The sequence below is a fragment of the Cordyceps fumosorosea genome (assembly GCF_001636725.1).
Source record: "Cordyceps fumosorosea ARSEF 2679 chromosome Unknown scaffold_35, whole genome shotgun sequence".
Classification (NCBI taxonomy): Eukaryota; Fungi; Ascomycota; class Sordariomycetes; order Hypocreales; family Cordycipitaceae; genus Cordyceps; species Cordyceps fumosorosea.
Window position 1 is genome coordinate 128,191 of NW_017387335.1, and position 16,546 is coordinate 144,736.

At 56.7% G+C, this 16,546-nt stretch overlaps 6 protein-coding genes across 6 annotated transcripts; 2 read left to right on the forward strand and 4 right to left on the reverse strand.

Annotated features, from left to right (window-relative positions):
* Positions 1 to 552: 552 nt before the first annotated feature.
* Positions 553 to 3,177, forward strand: ISF_08773 (Zinc finger, RING/FYVE/PHD-type; the record flags this gene model as incomplete). Its single annotated transcript, XM_018852376.1, has 5 exons — positions 553 to 593; positions 644 to 753; positions 806 to 1,119; positions 1,190 to 1,517; positions 1,571 to 3,177. The coding sequence occupies 5 exons, from the start codon at positions 553 to 555 to the stop codon at positions 3,175 to 3,177; spliced, it is 2,400 nt and encodes a 799-aa protein (XP_018700453.1).
* An 825-nt stretch (positions 3,178 to 4,002) lies between these two features.
* On the reverse strand, positions 4,003 to 7,302 carry ISF_08774 (phosphatidylinositol 4-kinase PIK1a; the record flags this gene model as incomplete). The annotated part of the gene is made up of 5 exons (XM_018852377.1): positions 4,003 to 4,042; positions 4,103 to 4,307; positions 4,376 to 6,821; positions 6,882 to 7,068; positions 7,223 to 7,302. 5 exons carry the CDS (start codon positions 7,300 to 7,302, stop codon positions 4,003 to 4,005), a joined length of 2,958 nt encoding a protein of 985 aa, XP_018700454.1.
* Positions 7,303 to 8,760: 1,458 nt separating this feature from the next.
* ISF_08775 (Histone-fold domain containing protein) lies at positions 8,761 to 9,606 on the reverse strand (the record flags this gene model as incomplete). Its single annotated transcript, XM_018852378.1, has 1 exon — positions 8,761 to 9,606. The coding sequence occupies one exon, from the start codon at positions 9,604 to 9,606 to the stop codon at positions 8,761 to 8,763; it is 846 nt and encodes a 281-aa protein (XP_018700455.1).
* A 2,535-nt stretch (positions 9,607 to 12,141) lies between these two features.
* Positions 12,142 to 13,531, reverse strand: ISF_08776 (alpha/beta hydrolase fold-3; the record flags this gene model as incomplete). The annotated part of the gene is made up of 4 exons (XM_018852379.1): positions 12,142 to 12,869; positions 12,937 to 13,015; positions 13,074 to 13,330; positions 13,405 to 13,531. The coding sequence occupies 4 exons, from the start codon at positions 13,529 to 13,531 to the stop codon at positions 12,142 to 12,144; spliced, it is 1,191 nt and encodes a 396-aa protein (XP_018700456.1).
* Positions 13,532 to 15,136: 1,605 nt separating this feature from the next.
* On the forward strand, positions 15,137 to 15,862 carry ISF_08777 (hypothetical protein; the record flags this gene model as incomplete). Its single annotated transcript, XM_018852380.1, has 1 exon — positions 15,137 to 15,862. One exon carries the CDS (start codon positions 15,137 to 15,139, stop codon positions 15,860 to 15,862), a length of 726 nt encoding a protein of 241 aa, XP_018700457.1.
* A 107-nt stretch (positions 15,863 to 15,969) lies between these two features.
* On the reverse strand, positions 15,970 to 16,467 carry ISF_08778 (hypothetical protein; the record flags this gene model as incomplete). The annotated part of the gene is made up of 1 exon (XM_018852381.1): positions 15,970 to 16,467. One exon carries the CDS (start codon positions 16,465 to 16,467, stop codon positions 15,970 to 15,972), a length of 498 nt encoding a protein of 165 aa, XP_018700458.1.
* Between the last annotated feature and the right edge of the window lie 79 nt (positions 16,468 to 16,546).

The window sequence follows — 16,546 nt, forward strand, 5'->3', positions numbered from 1 at the left end:
GAAGTCGAGCTCCTCCGTGGCCGTCCCTGTTTAAGCCTAGCAAAGCAACATCAACGAGACAAACGATGATCCTAGGTCAGCACGAAAGGAATAAACACACCACAGAAGCAACATTATCAAGATATTATCCATTCATCCTGTGCCTCACCGCTAGCCGCCTCCAAAGTGAGCAGAACTGCTTTCCGGCCTCGTACAAGTCGTGTAAGAGTGTAGCACGTGACTCGTGCGACCTGTTCGAAAACCATTCTTCAGCCATCCACTTATCGGCCCACTTTTACAGTGCGTACCGCGTCAAACTCGTCCAGGAAAATGAGATGCGTTTGCTGTCCAACCATCCATCGGGTTTCCCAAACCCAATTTTCAGTCAGCGCCGAACGATTGTTTCTGTATCACCAATCCCATGACTCTTTAAAAGAGAGCCGCTTCCCTACCTACATGGCTTCTCTGCCTTAGGTCTATTCTTACTCAAATCCCTTCTCCCTCAATATTATCATCTCCTTCACGGCGCAAAAGCCAGAACACCTTTCTGCAGCCTCTACTGATCGCACCGAGATGGCTTCGTCTATCACTGAGGCGCAGGCCGCGCTTATTTCGTATGCTCTACAGAAGGACAGATCCCATTCAGCGTGCTAACTTGCGATAGCTCCTTGACTCCCGATGACATTCCCCACAAACTGCGATGTGCAAACTGCAGCAAGCTTGCTGTCAATGCTTTCCGGCTACCCTGCTGTGAACAAGCGATATGTGAAACTTGTGAGTGTAAATAAGGCGCCTCTTTGTACCCAGAACGATGCTAACTTCTCAGGTCACTCGAGTCTCCCATCATCTTGTCCTGTTTGCGAACACTCGCCACTCTCCGCCGATGATTGCTCGCCGAACAAATCGCTTCGCACGACGATCAAGGTCTTTCTTCGCACCGCCGAGAAAAAGCGAGAGGCGAACAAGCCCAAGGACATTCCGGAGCCGACTCCCCAAACTTCGGTCGAGGCCACCCCAGCGCATGACTCCGGCGATGCCCAGCCTGCGGACGCTAACGGAGAGGCTACCAATGGAGCACCAGGAGCACAGGCTTTGGCTGTTACCGCTGTCGACTCCTCCACAGTACCCGCCCCCGGCGTGGTACAGGCTGACACAGAGGCAAGCGTGGATCATTACTTTCCCGTCCGGTATCCTATGCTAACCGACGCAGAATCAGCAGCAGCACGAAGTCTCTGGCGCTCAGCAAGAGGAGGCCAGCACTTCCAACCACTTGGAGGAAGCGAATGATGATGACGACAGCGACGAAGACTCGGACGACGATGTCATCATCACCACGAAGCGGCCGGAACAACCTCCTCAAGAAAATGAGGAGGTAGAAGAATATGTCGTGGAAGACGGTCAGGGTGATGATGGAAATGACCAGGGGCAGGCGCCACACGGAGACGGGTTCTCGAACCAAATGTTTCCGGGGGGTGGCGACTTTAACCAAATGCAGATGATGATGGCCATGCAGAACAACATGGGCTTCCCAATGATGGGTATGTCGAACTGGTCCGAACATATCAGGCTCGAGGCTAACAACGTTTATTAGGCATGAACCTGGACCCCATGACGCAGAACATGTTTATGAACGGGGGCTTTCAAGGCATGGGCATGAACGGCATGGGCGGATTTGGAGGCGGCTACGATAATAACTGGAACGGTTCTCAGTCATGGAATTTCGACCAGAATAATTTCAATCAAAATGGCGCTGGTGTGAACACTGGTGACTTTGGGAACTTTAACTCTGGCTACCAGACAGGCTACAATCAAGGTAACTATGGCCAATATAATAACTATCGCCAGCAAAATTATCGTGGCCGTGGCCGTGGCCGCGGATACTATGGAGGATACGGTCGTGGTGGTTTCCAGCAGGGCGGAGGCTACTATGGCCAAGGCCAGACGCAGCAAGGCCAGTATGACGCTTCTGCTCAGTCATTACAGCCGGCCAGCATACAAGGTGACGCCCAAATTGTGCATCAAGACAAACAGGATGGCCAGCCCGCCGACGTTCCCGTAAATGCTCCGACGGGTCCAAAGGCTATGCGTCAAGGTCTGCCCAACACCAGCCTGCACAATCTACGCGCAAGAGGCTATCAGGTTGGCGACTCCGCCACGGAAGGTTCTGGCGATGGCCAGAGCAGATCTCAGTTCGACGACGCTGAGCGCGACACCGATGCAGCTGACCACAGATCATCGCACGGCGACCATGGTCGCGACCAGTCCTTGCAACAGTCTCGAGCGACTAGTAGAGCGCAGAGTCGCAGTCGCAGCTGGGGAGATAGAAGCTCCCATCGACGAGCACGCGACCGCTCGCAGACTGTCGATGACCGACAAGACGACGACTCGTACAGCCGTAGTAGAAAGCACAGGGGGCGCAAACACTCCTCTCGGCATGACGACGAGGAGCTACGACGCGAGAAAGGCGGCGGTGAGCGCTCAAGGTCAGCCTCCCCCGAGGAAGGGAAGAAGTCGAGCCGCCACAGCCGTCGCGAGAGAGACTCGGACCGTCATCGCGACAAGGAAAGGCATCGCGATGACAAGCCCAGCCACAAATCACAAAGAGATCGAGATCGGGACCGTGACCGTGACCGTGATCACGACCACTCGCGGCGCAGAGAGAGGGATAAGGACCGCGACCGCGACCGTGACCGCGATCGTGACAGGGACCGCGACCGCGACCGTGACCGTCGCGACCGACATCGAGACCGCGACCGCGATAGGGACCGTGATAGAGATAAGGACCGTCGCGAGCGCAAAGACCGCCACAGAGACCGCGACCGAGACCGCGACCGGGAGGGCCGAGACGACGGGAAGCACTCGACTGACGGCGTCTCCACGCCCGCGGAGGCGAACAACGGCGGCGGCGGGAGCAGCGTGGCAGCGACGAAAGACCCGCACACGCTGGAGCGCGAGGCGCGCAACCGCGAGCGTCTACTGAAGGAGGCTCAGCGCATGGCCGGCCTCGGCGGCGGCGGCGGCGGCGGCAGCGGCGGCACGAAGCGCAGTCGCGGTGGTGGTAGCGGTGCCGGGGAGGACGGCACCGACAGCACGGGCAGTCGCAAGGGCCGACGCACCGCGGACGGAAGCCGGCGCAGCGACGCGGCGCCCGCGACGGACGGCGAGGGTGAGCGCGGGGGCGGCCGGCGATACGACTAGCAGTCGCTGTTGCTCGGTCGCGGGGGTCATTGGCCGCGGGGCGCGGTTCGATGAGGAATCGCCTAGCGCAGCGACGAGGGGTTTCTTTCCCTCTTTTTCTTTTTTTTTTCTAATTGTTGTATATATATGTATGGCTAGGATAAGGAAGCTACGGCACCTCTCGAGGGGGAGACGAAGACCATCTTGTCATCATGTCTTTGCATGTACACATAGGAAAAGTTGGTGTCTTTTTTTTTTTTTTTTTTCCCCTTCAAGGCAAACGTCGGGTATACGGGCCAGATTAGGGCGAAGAGAAATAGCGGACGCTTCATTCAAAAAATTAAACTTGATTCCTTTCTTTCTCACTTTTCCCGAAGCACTCTGGCCTCCTTATTCACAGCCCAAAGTGCAAAGGCCTCGCCAGAAACCTGCGGGTTATAATGGGAGAGGTGTGTAAATGGCACCTTCCAATCATGAGAATGTCCAAGAGGGAACTGCACACGGCAACATTGCCTGCGCTGTCTACCTCCTGCGAACTCGTCTCCAGTCTGTGTGGTATAAATGTATCTAATCTTCTCCTTTTTAAAGCCCGCCTCTCTATCCTGTTTCCATGGCCCCAATCCCGGCATCAATTCACATTGCCGCGTGTCCTTTTTTTTGTCCTTGTCACTTTTCGTTCTTCCATGTAGGTGGTGAATCACGCCCGCGCGCGCCTCCCGAGTTCTAACGATGAGATATCTTTCAAATCGGTCCTATACCCAAAAAGAAAAAAAGAGGAAAGTATGAAGTAGGGAATAGATTTACTGCGAAGAAGAAAAAGTTTTCATGCCATGCCGTCCGTATTCTTCAGTATATACCCTGTGTTCGGTATTGAAATGTATCATAGCTGTAATTCCCAGTCAGCACACACGAGTTCCACAGGCGGAGCGGACAAGGGTTTACGCACAGTCGTGTATAGTAGCTTCCAAAGGACTTTGCAATCAAGTCATTCTCGACAAACTGCTCGGCCTCGTCGGCGCTGAGGTGCAGCTGGAAGCGCTGTCGGAGGGCGCTTGTTGCCGAGGCCACGCCAACGGCGAAGCACGGCATCTTGGACTCTGCTCCCATCATGGCGACCAAGTCTATGATGTAGTCTGCAGATCGTCGGAGTGCTACAACGTCACAAACCAGCGTTAGCCATAATTCCCGTACTGTTTCCCCATCATATCCTGGGGCTCACCTTGAAACGCTTGCTTGCAGAGCTTCTTGTAGTCCTCATAGTCCGGCGACCCCAGACCACCAAGCACATCCACATACTCGTGCGTCAGCTTAAACGGCGCGGCCTCGAAACCCACGGCGCCCGGCGAGTTGGACAGCATGAAGCCAAAGTCAATGTGCACAATGTGGCCCTCGCTGTCGATGAGCACGTTGCCGTTGTGCCGGTCCTTGAGCTGCAGCACGTACGAGATGATGCTGTACGCGGCCAGCGAGCGCTTGAACGCGTCCACGCCCGCGCGGTGCGGGTTGCTCGCCTCGTCGCCAAAGGCTTTCCGGAAGTGGTCCTTGAGCGTCGCGATGCGCCGCCGCGGGTTCGCGCCGGACTCGACAGACGCCATCGTCAAGCTGCGCTTCAGCGAGTGCAGTGACACGCCGTTGGTGATGGTCTCGATCAAGCCCGACGACTCTCCTGTGACCAGGATCCGCATCAGCTTCACCCACACGTCCACTCCGGCATCCACCCATATCCGGTGACACACGTGGATCAGCTGGCACGCAAATGCCTCCTGCCGCAGGTCCGCGCCAGTCTTGACGATGACGCTCACCAGGTCCCAGTTCGGCATCCACCCGTACGGCGACGACCGGCGGATTCGCTCCTTCTTTGCCTCCCACGCCTCGCCGAACACGGCTGCGCTCGGGTCGTCCCGGTCGCCTCGTCGCTGCTGTACACCACCCGTCTTGAAGTCGTTCTCCATCCGCTCACGCCCCGCGCTCGCGTTGAGGTTCGTGTCCACGGGGGCGTCGTCGTTGAGGTCCGGGTTGCTGGCGGACGCGGCGGCAGCGGCGGCCGTGCTGGCTTTTGCCATGATCGTGTCGAAAGTAGGGCCCTGGTCGTCCGCATCGAAACTACGCTCCTCGAGTGTTTGCATCGACGCAATAATCTTGGCGCGGATGGCGGCGACCTCCTGTCGCGGTCGCTTTCCGCTTGTGGCGTCGAGCTGCGCCAGCATCTGCGATGCTGTGCGCATGTGTGTCGCGAGGGCGGAAAAGTCGGGCTGGTCGGTGGAGGCGTTGCGATTCATCTGTAACGTCATCTTGCGGCGCGAGCCGGGGCTGCTGGAGCGCGATCTTGATGCGCCCGAGGTTCGCGGTGTCGCAGCGTCGAGGGTGGTTGTGGAAGTCGTCGCGCCGCTCGATGTGCGCTGGTTGCCATACGGTTGCGGAGGCTTGGGCGTCGCGCGCGGCTGGCTCTCCTCGTCGAGCGACTTGATTAGATTGGAGCTGCTGAGATCTCCCGAGGTTGGTTCAAACACGCTATCCACGGCGGGCTCGGGCGGCGGCGTCGCCTGTGCCGATTTGGGAAGCTCGGACGACAGGTCAAATAAGCGCTTCGAGTTTCCGCGCACGCCAAACAGCTCGGGCAGTAGTCGCTGGTTGTCCGGCGTGTCTGGATCAAAGGTGAAGTCTTCTCTGAGCACCTCAACCATGAGTAGATACGGTACCTTCTCTGCGCTATTCAAGACGGTTGCTTCAGCCGGGTTCAGGCGCACGATGCGATGGTGTCGGCTCTTGCCCGGTGCGCCGTCCACCAATGTTGGCGGACAGATGACAGGGACGTCAATTTCGGCCGGCAAATCTCGCGCAATGAGGGCCAACTCTGCGCGGAGGGCGCTCATGCGAGCCTGCTTCGGTACTATGACGAGACGGTTGGATATGTCCTCGAGCGCCTGTAGGAACTGCGTCTGAGATCTGAAGTAATGCTGTCGTAGCAGTCGCGTCTTCTGTATCGTGGTTAAATCGCTGACAGCCTTGGCATTCTTGGTGTGGTGCGAGTGTCTGCGGAAAAGGCTATCGGCGTGACTGCGCGGCGCAAGGCCAGCGGTCAGTGGCGGGGTCTCTGGCCTCGTCGTCTGTGGTGGCGAAGGCAAGGGGAGCGATGCTGAGCTTGACATGGCCTCGGTCTGCGTCATGTCCAGCGTGGGCGGCCGCTTCATCTCCTTCTGTAGCTTCGATTTGGGGGATGCCGTGATCGCTTGGCCGATGGCTTTGGCCGCGACGGCGCGACTGGGCGAGGAGTGTTTCGCGGCGATTGCGCTCGCGCCGCGGCTGTCCTTGGTGCGTTTAGGTCTCGCGTTGAGAGCGGCGGTAGTCTGCGGTTTACTCGGCTTCGTGCTATCGGCTGCTTCGGTTGACGCAGCATCGGTTATGGGCTGCGGCTTGCGGGCTTGCGCGACGGCGAGGGGGCCGGCCCATTTGGGCATCATGGGCAGGGCGACGCTGGCGAGGACGAAGCTCGAGAGCACGGTGACGGGGAGGATATTTTCCTTGATCTTTTCGTGGCGGCCAACGTCGTTGAGGCCAAAGACAATGTGCTGCACCTTATTATAGACTCGACGACACGTTTGGAAGGCTGTGGACTGGGGGTTTGAGGACAGATCGTGGAGGTAAGTTTGGAAGAGCCAAAAGGTCTGGACGGGTCAGCGATGGGGGTGGAGAAAGTTGAGGAGAGTCGAGGGCGCGTAGCATACAAGCAAAGCCGCCGTGACGGACTCCTCGCAGAGGTCGAGGAGAAACTCCTCGAGCGCCATGGACTCATTGTCGACGCTGACGATGAGATGGCACAGCTGCGGGAGGAAGAACTCAATGTCCTCGTAGGGGAACTGGCGCAGCTTGTTGCAGAGGACGTAGTGGATTCCTACATGGTCTGCATATCGACTATCGCGAAGCAAGCAGCCAAGCATCGTCAATGTCAGTCAAGAGTTGAGAAAAAGGGCGAAGGATGGTTGCGCGCGGGGGACGCTGTGCCAGTCCGGACACGTTGCGGGAACCCACGGAGGGCGGTGTGTGTGTGCGGCGGCGTTGAGCTTACGACAGGTATGATACGGGGAGGAAGGGGTTCGAGTTGAAGACATCAGAGTCAAAGAACCGCTGCAGCAGCTCCCACGACATTGGAGCGCCGTTGGTGTCGTTGAGGCGGGAGGGGGGTTGTGCGTGCCAGCAGGGCGGCGAAGGGTGGGCGGACGGGGGTAGACGTCGGGGAGACCGGGAGGGAGCGCGGCCTCATTTAATCGAGTTGCAGATGATGAGCTGCCTGTTGTTCTTCTGGTCTCGTTGGTGTTTGGGGGAGGCGTTGATGAAGCTGTCGTGGAGAGCTCGGGGGATCGGAATGGTTCGAGGAAAGGGTTGTCGGGAGGGATGGATGAACGGGATTGGTGGTGGTGCAATAGTAGAGGTCCTGTCCGCATAGGTAGGTACATAGGTAGGTAGGTAGGTACTGTAGGTAGGTGAGTAATAAGGTACCTCCCAATTACCAGTAGTAGACTACTAATAAATCGACGCGGGCTCGCATTTCGTTGGAGGAGGGTGTGGAGGTGCTTCTTTGGCGTTGGTTGTTGACTTGGGCGTACCGAAAAGGACAATTCAATTGCACTCTTAAATTTGTTTGTTTTTTGCACATGCATACCTCCTCGCAGGCTTCCTCGTAGGGCTGCCCCTGGCAGATGCCACAGCTGCCCTGGATGGTATCAGTGCTGCTGCACGAGGCTCTCTACTTGATACAGTCGGCCTCAAGCACCAAGCATCAAGGTACCGTGGCTTTCAGCAGCTGCGGCCGACCGGCAAAGGCCAAGCCATCCATGCAAACCATGCGAAATGATTGACAAGTTGAACTTGTTCATACCGCCCAGCTTGTCACCCAATCCGGTCCTCCTTTGCTCCTGTCTCGCCTGATTAATGCGCCGGCATCTTTTTGTCGCGGGCCGCTGCGTTGGCCGCGCCATTGGCCTACACTCACCCACATGTGTCTGTGTTGAGTCGTGCCGTGACGAGATGCTGCCTCTCCCTTTTTTTTTCTTTTTTTTTTTCCTTTTTTTTTCTTCTTGTAAAAATGAATCTCGGGGTAATAAGTCAAGCCATTCACTCGGGACTTGGTTTCGCCCAGTTAATAAACCCGTGCAAAGCCGCACGTCGACCGCATCAGCCTCCTTCACTGTACTAATACCGCCCACTGCCACCACACACGCAACACGATCCCAGACATGCACTGCAAAGACAAACTATTTGAGCTGGACGCGGTACATACCAGCACCTCAAAATATCCTTTCAATTAAAACTCAAGTTACTGCAACCAAATTAATTCAATATCCATGACCAACAGCAATCCGCCTCATCCCGTGATAGTGATGCTTTTCTTTTGACAAGACGCGATACCGTTCTTTCAGCCCGCCCCAATACCCCTAAACCCATGCAACGCCGTTGTATATGTTAATCAGTTGGAGAACGCCCGCCCTGTAGTTTTTTCGTGGCTTCGTCAAGCTCGCGTTTCGAGATGTGGGAGAAACAGACGGATAATAAAATGAAGGAGAAAAAGCAAAGGAGCCAGGTGGCGGGGGGTAGGCAGGCAAGCTACTAGCAAGCTTTTTTCTTCCGTCCCGCACCTCGCTCGCCGCGTCTCCTCTTGGGCTGCTCGTCTTCCGAGTCGCTCTCGGCCTTGGGTTTAGGTTCCTTCTTGACCGTTTCCTTTTCATTTTCGACGCGGCTCACAATATCGCGCAGGAAGTCCCACTGCTCGTCCGACTCGACCACCTGCTTGAGCATGGACGCGGTGACGCGCCTGGACCCCTTGTCCTTGGCCACCTCGGCGCTTCTGGAGACGAGCTGGATCATGAAGAGCTCCAGGGCCTTGCCGACGGCGATGGGTGTCTGCTGCGCGACCTTGCCGACCTCCTCGTCGGCTTGCATGATTCGCTTGATGCGGGCTGTCGGGAACTTGGTCTTGACCATGGACGAGTCGATGATGGGGGGCGCGGGTGGTGACGGCTCCTTGGCCGCCTTGCGGGGAGGCATCCTTTTTGTTTCGGGCTCAGCGGCGGGCCGCTGCGGCTGCTTCTGGCTCCGAGTCTGAGGGTACGGGTCGCCAAACGCGGTCGGGACGACGGGAAGCTGGCCGGGGTCTTGCCGATGGGTCTCTGGGCCGTACGAAGGCTGGTCACCCAACGTCTGCGAAAAAGAATGTTGCTGTTGCAGCCGGGTTGGCGGGAGGTACGAGTCGCTGCCCACGCCGTAGCCGCCGTGCTTGAAGCTAGTCGAGGTTGGGGGAACGTAGGACGAGGTGTAGCCAAAGGAGGGGGACTGAAATTGCTGGCTGTGACTTGAGGGTCCGAGATCGAGCGGTGGTGCTTGGTCGCTCGGGCCGGAAAAGAAGGAAGAGAAGTCGGGGGATTTGGGAGCGTAAGAAGTATCGTCGCCAGACATGCTGGACAGTTGATCAGAAATTTGGGCGGTGGGCCTTGAAATAGAGCGGGCCGGGGGCAGGGGGCTGGAGGCTTGCCAGTTGCTCTGACGAGGCTGCCTGCACAGGTAGTCCAATGGGTGCCTAGCCTTGGACTTGATTAAATGTTTTTTTTCTTCTTGTTCTTTTTTTTTTCTTTTCTTCTTCTTCTTCTTCTTCTTCTTCTTCTTCTTCTTCTTCTTCTTCTTTTTCTTTTTTTTTTTGCTTTGCGCGGGCAAGGATGCGACTTGGTATTCCCCGCAAGCCGGAGCTGTGTGCGTGCTGTAGGTAGTGGTACCAGTTGGTAAAGCTGTGGTGGAGCAGATTCGCAGGCGGTTATCCGTACAGTTAGTTGTCGCAAAGCGGAATGCGACAGCTGGAACAGGACGAGTCGTCCGTCAAACAAACGACGGGTGGCCGACTTGTTCAGACAAATGGGTTGGCTTTCTTTTTCGCTTGGCAGTTTGTTCTTCGGGTCGGTTGCGCGCGCGCGACGGAGCTTTGTGCTGATGCGGGCGGCGGGCAGGGAGGCAGGCCGGCGCAATGGCGGGGCACAGCCGTGTTAGGTGCGAGGTGTGTAAGTAAGTAGGGGTGCCCGCGGTCGTTCAAGAGAGCGACAGGGCTGCAGAGTAGAGGGCGCGTCGGGGTAGCAGATGCATGAGGTAGGATACGTAGGCGTATCCTTTGTTGAATTGTCCGCGGACGATGGCGACGAGGATGATGCGGGTTGCGACGACGATTGTGGACAGACGAAGCTTCGGGCAGGTGGGTTCCAAGGTGCGCGCGCCAGGTTGTTGATGAGGGGATAATCGAATAGTTTGGTAATCGCTTGGAATGGTGTATTCTTTAATACGCGTCGGAAAAGTAATGCGCAAAAGATGAAGAGCCAAGCGGGCAGGGAGAGGCGGGACGAGTATTTATTAGTCGTTGCTGCATGCAGGGAGTCAGTCAGTCAGTCGGCGCCTGTTGGTCTGCTGTGCTGTGCTGTGCTGTGCTGTGCTGTGCTGTGCTGTATGCTGTGCTGTGCTGTGTGCTGTGCTGTGCTGTGTTGTGCTGTGTCCTGTGTCCTGTCCTGTGTGTGGCTGTTTGTCACTTGTCAGTCCAAGTCCAGGCAAATGGGAGGAGGGGCCTCTCGTTTATATGCACGTCGCTGGCTGACAATGTGGCTGATGGCGCAGCTCCCGCGGCCAGATCGCCAGCAAGCTACCAAGGCAGCCGTGTTATTAGGTTATTAGACCGGCTACCTATGGGTACTTGATTTCTTTATGCACGTAGCATTTTAGTTGCCGTATCTAGGAGGTACTGTAACTAGTTAGTTAACGGGTTAGTTGGATTCAAGTTAGGAACGCACGGGGTGGGTTGGAGCTCGGGAGGTTTGTCAAGCATGCACCAGGCTAAGAATAGTTGGTGCGTCCATTCCCGATCCAGCGCCCGCCAATTTCTTTGACTTACACTGACTGACACACAGTATTCGAGTCACTTGGGTGACGGCATGGTCTTGTTTATCTTGCTTGTATTTCCTGTATTTCTATTATTTCTTGATTTCTTCTTGATATCATCCTTCTCGTGTTTCTTATGTTGCTGGAAGTCTCGATAGCGGCAGGGCTCCTTATCCTCACCCCCTCATGCCCGCTGGTCGTGAGCTATTTCAGCATCCATTTCCTTGGCTGCAGTCATGTCTTTAGGTTGGTGAACCTATATAAGCAAAGACCAGCCAAAGTCTACTGTGTACCTGCATAAGTGTTGAAAGGCCATCCAGCCCGACCTGCCTTGCTGCCTGGCCCTCACCACATTGGGTATCAACTAGTTAATGACTTAGTAGTAAGCCAGGCTTGAATACCTGGGAGACCTTCAACACCACAGTAACTATTCACGTACCCGTGCTTAGACCCTTTCTGCAGTCTATGTAGATTATTGAATTTAGGTGATATCAACGTATATTTTATGGAATAAAGCTGTCGTGATAGGCAAGAATTTCTTTTGATCCATCGACAATGAATGAGAAAGAATCTATTGAAGCCTGTTACTGTGTGCAGCACCAAACCACCTTTGTGGCAGTGGGTCCCAGTGGTCGAAGCAAACACAGATATCTGCGGCAGCCACTTTCAACCTTCATCTTTCCATCCTTCAACCCACAACCTACATCATCCACCAGCAACGAGCAATCCTCCCATCGACGATAAAAGCACCAAATCAGTACTACTCCCTGAAGCTTATAGAAAGAACCCTTTCATTCTGGCGTCTGCAACCCCAGATCCCCGTCGCGCCACTCCTTGTACGTCTACCACGTCGCACGCAAACATGCACACAAACAACCATCCTTGTGAACCCAAAAATGATGTCAACAATTCATGAGCTTTATAAACTTGCCGAGACGTGCGCCGCGACGAAGAAGCCGACTCTGCAAATTCACAGCAGACTCTGGTTCCCGACTCGCACACAACGGCCACGTCCGTGAGCGCCTACTTGATCTAATCTGATTTCCCCCTCTGTCAATCAGTCCGACACCGCCACCTGCCCTACGCCAACGCGTTTCTAATCTCCTTCACTATAGACCGGATTCCCTGCACGCGCCTCTCGTTTCTCGTGCAGAACTGGAGCGAAATCACCGGCCACACGTGCACGCCGCCCTTGTCCACCAGCACCCGCACCGGTACTCCTCGCGCCTCCTGGTGCCGGATCAGGGTCTTGATGTCATCCCTCAGACCCTCCTCCTCGCCATACGTCACAACATACCCCCGCTCCGGCCGTGCCGCATTCCAGATGCCCTCGTCCTGACAGCTTCCCGGCGACGCAGGCGACGCGTACGCACCCACGCCGCCGCCGCCCGTGTACATGTCGGCGAAGCGCGCGAGCGTATCCGGCTGGATATAGTCAAGCGACGACGCCCGGTGCAGGTGCGTTTTGAGCGTCACCCATGGTGAGATGAGCAGCGCGAGGTCCGGGTGCCGCAGGGGCTCGTCGCGCAGCCGCCGCGCCGCCAGGTCCTGCAGCAGCGTCAGCGTAAGCATCCCGCCCGCCGAGTCGCCCCCGACGCAGATCTTGGTTTCGGCATCAGCCGCCGCCAGCACCTCCTTGTACGCAAGCACCGCCTCGTTGAGCTGCCCCGGGAAGTGCTTGTCAGGTGCCAGCGTGTAGTCGAGGCTGAAGACGGCCGGATTCTCGTAGCCCGCCTCGAGCAGGCTGCTCTGCAACGCCAGCTGGAACTCGAGGTAAAACTTGGCCGAGAGCACAGCGTAGCCGCCACCTATTGCGATTGCCTTGTCAGCACAGCCATGGCTTTTTGTCGTCTCGAGGGGCTCGTCTTTGCATACCGTGCATGTACAAGAGGATGATATCGTGCCTCTTGGTCTTATCATGCCTAACCCAGATGCCCTCTGTTCTCTCGGGTCCCTAGCCATCCTTTGTCAATCCGAGTGTCTTCCGTAGCCAGATGTAACTTTGCTCTCACCTCTTCCAGGACCTTTTCCTGCACCTCCTCGTCGTACTTGGCGTAGCCGTTGCGGTACGCGCGCCACTTGACGATGTGCGCCGCCGAAGCCGGCCCCGTGATGGCGCGCAGAACGCGCGGGTGCAGGCTCGCGGCGGACCATCGCAGCAGCCGCAAGGCGAAGTCCTCGGACACGTTGGCCTGCTGCACGTACAGGGGTTGGTTTTTGCGAGCCGTCAGGTACCGTGTCCAGACGAGCTGGAGTGTGGCTTTGGGGACTGCGTAGGTGAAACGTGGGAGTCAGGATGGGATTGGCAACTGGGGTGGTAGGTAGCGCAGTGGACGAACGCACAGAAGATGAAAAGTAACTTCAGGAGCGCGATTGTTCCTCGTATTGGGCCGGCTTGCCGAATCACCTGCGGCGTGATGATGCCGACGGTCACGGCGTGGTCCAGTAGTGAGTGCGGCTCGAAGATCATGGTTAACGCATCGAATGTGTGAAGGTGTCTCGTCAGAATAGTAAATTATACTGATTCGTTCAATTCACGAAGGAAGAGTAAAGCTGGCAAAAAAAAATATACATGCAGACATGGGGTAAATGGTGAAGTTGTATAAAGGACAACTTATAGCCGGGCCTGAGCGCCGTTGCCGAGGCGGAGCTCCGTCGCAGGCAAGTTTCCCCGTCGGACCTGATTTGAGCGTGAACTGCGGCGTGTTGACGCTCAGCAACGCCGTGAAATCGAATTCAAGATGACCATCAGCACAGGACGTCTTTGAATTGGGGCAATTTTGGTCCTCTCAGAGAATCAGGTGAGCTGCTGTTTACGTTCCAACGGATAAGTCTACTGCAACAACGCTTTGCCGCCCGTGAAGTCGGGGCTGAGCCATGGTGACGAGTTGCCGAATATCAGTCACTTCATAAACAGAGATAGGTGACTGCCTTCTGAGCTGTTGTTGTGGGCATTTCTGTCTTGCATGATACTTGCACGCGCTCCGCAGCTTTCAAAGACGGCGGTCCATAGCTCCAACCGCCATAGGCACGTGAAGTCGTCTAGATACCAAATTGCGCGATCGTCAGGTCGACTTGAGTAACTTAGATGGACCGCACATCATCAAGGCAAAGGAAAAGTACCGTAATGCACCGAATCGGACTTTAATCCGTGTACAGTGACTGAATATACTATACAGTCCGGACTTTCGTCCCTCGAACGGCGAATTCTTTGGCTGTCACAGGATGCAGGGTAAGCCGCGCCGTTAATGGGCAATCATGTGTTAACCTAGCTGCGCGTCAGGTCGACTTAGGTAACTAGTAGATAGACCGCACGTCATCAAGGCAAAGTAAAATCATCGTAATGCACCGAATCGGACTTTAATCCGTGTATACTGACTAAATATGCTATAAAGTCCGAACTTTCGTCCCTCGAACGGCGAATTCTTTGGCTGTCACAGGATGCAGGGTAAGCCGCGCCGTTTTAATGGGCAATCAAGTGTCAATCTGGCTGCGCGTTAATTGGGGTTCAATGCCTATCGCTGTGCAGCTTTATAAACTATTCAAGTTATTGAGCAAGCATCTCGCTCATTTTACTTTTTTTTTCTAATTAAATCTGTTAAGCAAACGCGTTCATGTCGGTCAATATCACTGATGGCGACTTACACGCCGTCTCCATTGGCTTGTCGCGACTTTATTCAGAGGTATCCGGCTATAAGTTCTGTCGGTCTGGATGACTTTCGAATAAATAATATTCTTCTGGTTCCAGGAGTCATGTCTTGCTTTTTTGTATATTTATCCCTAGCCCTCAAAATCGTTTCCTCGACGACGCTGCCTCGTCCAAAAAATGGGGACCGGCGTTTACTAGAACACGCGACTTGGCGCGAGAATGCTGGCACGAGTCTTTGTTTTTTGCATCAACTTGTGCATCCAGCTTTTGAGCAGCACCTCGGAAGCTCAGGCTCTCGATATCAGGACCTGAGGTGCCTGGCAAGCTTGTGCAACCTGACAGCCTTGCCCCAGCTCACCACCAGCCTCGCTGCCCCTCACCGACTTCACCCCGCCATCTACACCCCGCCAACGCAAACGCCGAAAAATGGGCGACGACAGCATCAGCGCGGCAGAGGCCGCCGTGCCCTCCAACCCGGCCTTTAACCTCACCAAGCTCGACAATTGGATCCTAAACCAGACGGACGAGACCTTCCAGATGCACGACTGGGAGGACCTCAAGAGGATCATCGGTAGGCCCATGCCCTCCCAGGTCCGCGTGAACAGCAACAAACGGCTGACCCTGACAACAGAATCCAACCGGCTGGAAGACTTCCGGCGCACACCCACGGAGCTCCGCCGGTACCTCGAGTGGACCGCCGGCATCAAGGAGCAGTACGGCTCCATCACCGAGTACCTCATGACGCGGCGTCTGCCGCGCGCCTGGGGCCGCCCGCCGTTCACGCCCGAGTCGGTCGTGCCGCTGGCCGCCGCCTCGGACTACGCGATCCTGCTCAACGACTGGCCGTACGCGCTGGCGCCGGGCATCACCCACGTCATCGTCTGGACGCGCACGCGCATCCCCGCCGACGACGACAAGGGGGATCTGCTGCCAGAGAGTAGGCGAATCATTGGCGAGTTCGTGAAGCGCACGTTTGTGGACGAGCTGGGGCCCGGGGGTGAGGATCGGGTGCTGTGGTTCAAGAACTGGGTGGCGCTGCAGAGTGTGCGCGCGCTGGAGCACTTTCACGTCCTGGTCAGGGACGTCGATCACGACACGTTGGAGAGGTGGACGGGCGAGCGGCCCAAGACGAAGAGACCCTGGGAGGAGTAACAGGGTGCACGGGATGAATGCATGACTTTCTATATAAAGGTGGATAGATAAGGCCTGAATGCTTGGTAATATACAATGGGACAAGCGACCTCCCGCAGCAAGTCTCCTTACGCTGCTCGACGCTGTCTGCGATTTCCCTGAGCGCCCGCCGCCGCTGCCTCGGGCTGCTGTCCCTGCCCCTGCATCTGCGCCAGCTGCGAGCGGCCCCAGCCCAGCAGGCCCGACGCCATGTACAGCCCGTATGCGGGCACCACCGCCCAGAGCGCCCATCCCCACGGCCCGAAGAGCGCCGCGAGCACGGCGGCCGCCCACGTCACCCACACGACGTCGAACATGTACTCGGTGAGCCCGGCGGCGGCCAGGTCCTCGCCGGCCGAGCGGAGCGCTCCCGTGGCGGGGTCGTGGCGTGGCCGGCCGGAGCGCTCCAGGACGTACTCGCACGCGAAGGCGGGCGCGGACAGCACGCCGTGGAGGAGGAGGGAGCGCGGGCGCCACAGGAAGTGCGAGGCGAGGACGAGAAGGTTGACGATGGCGGAGCCGGTATGCAGGTTCTTGAGGGCGGCGGCGTTGGCCTTGGCGCGGTCCTTCTTGGCCTTTTGCGCCATCGTGGTATGTGTGTGTGTGTGTGTGTAGGCGGTTGCGTTGGAGTGGTGGGAGGTCAAGACGCTCGCGTGGACGATGGCC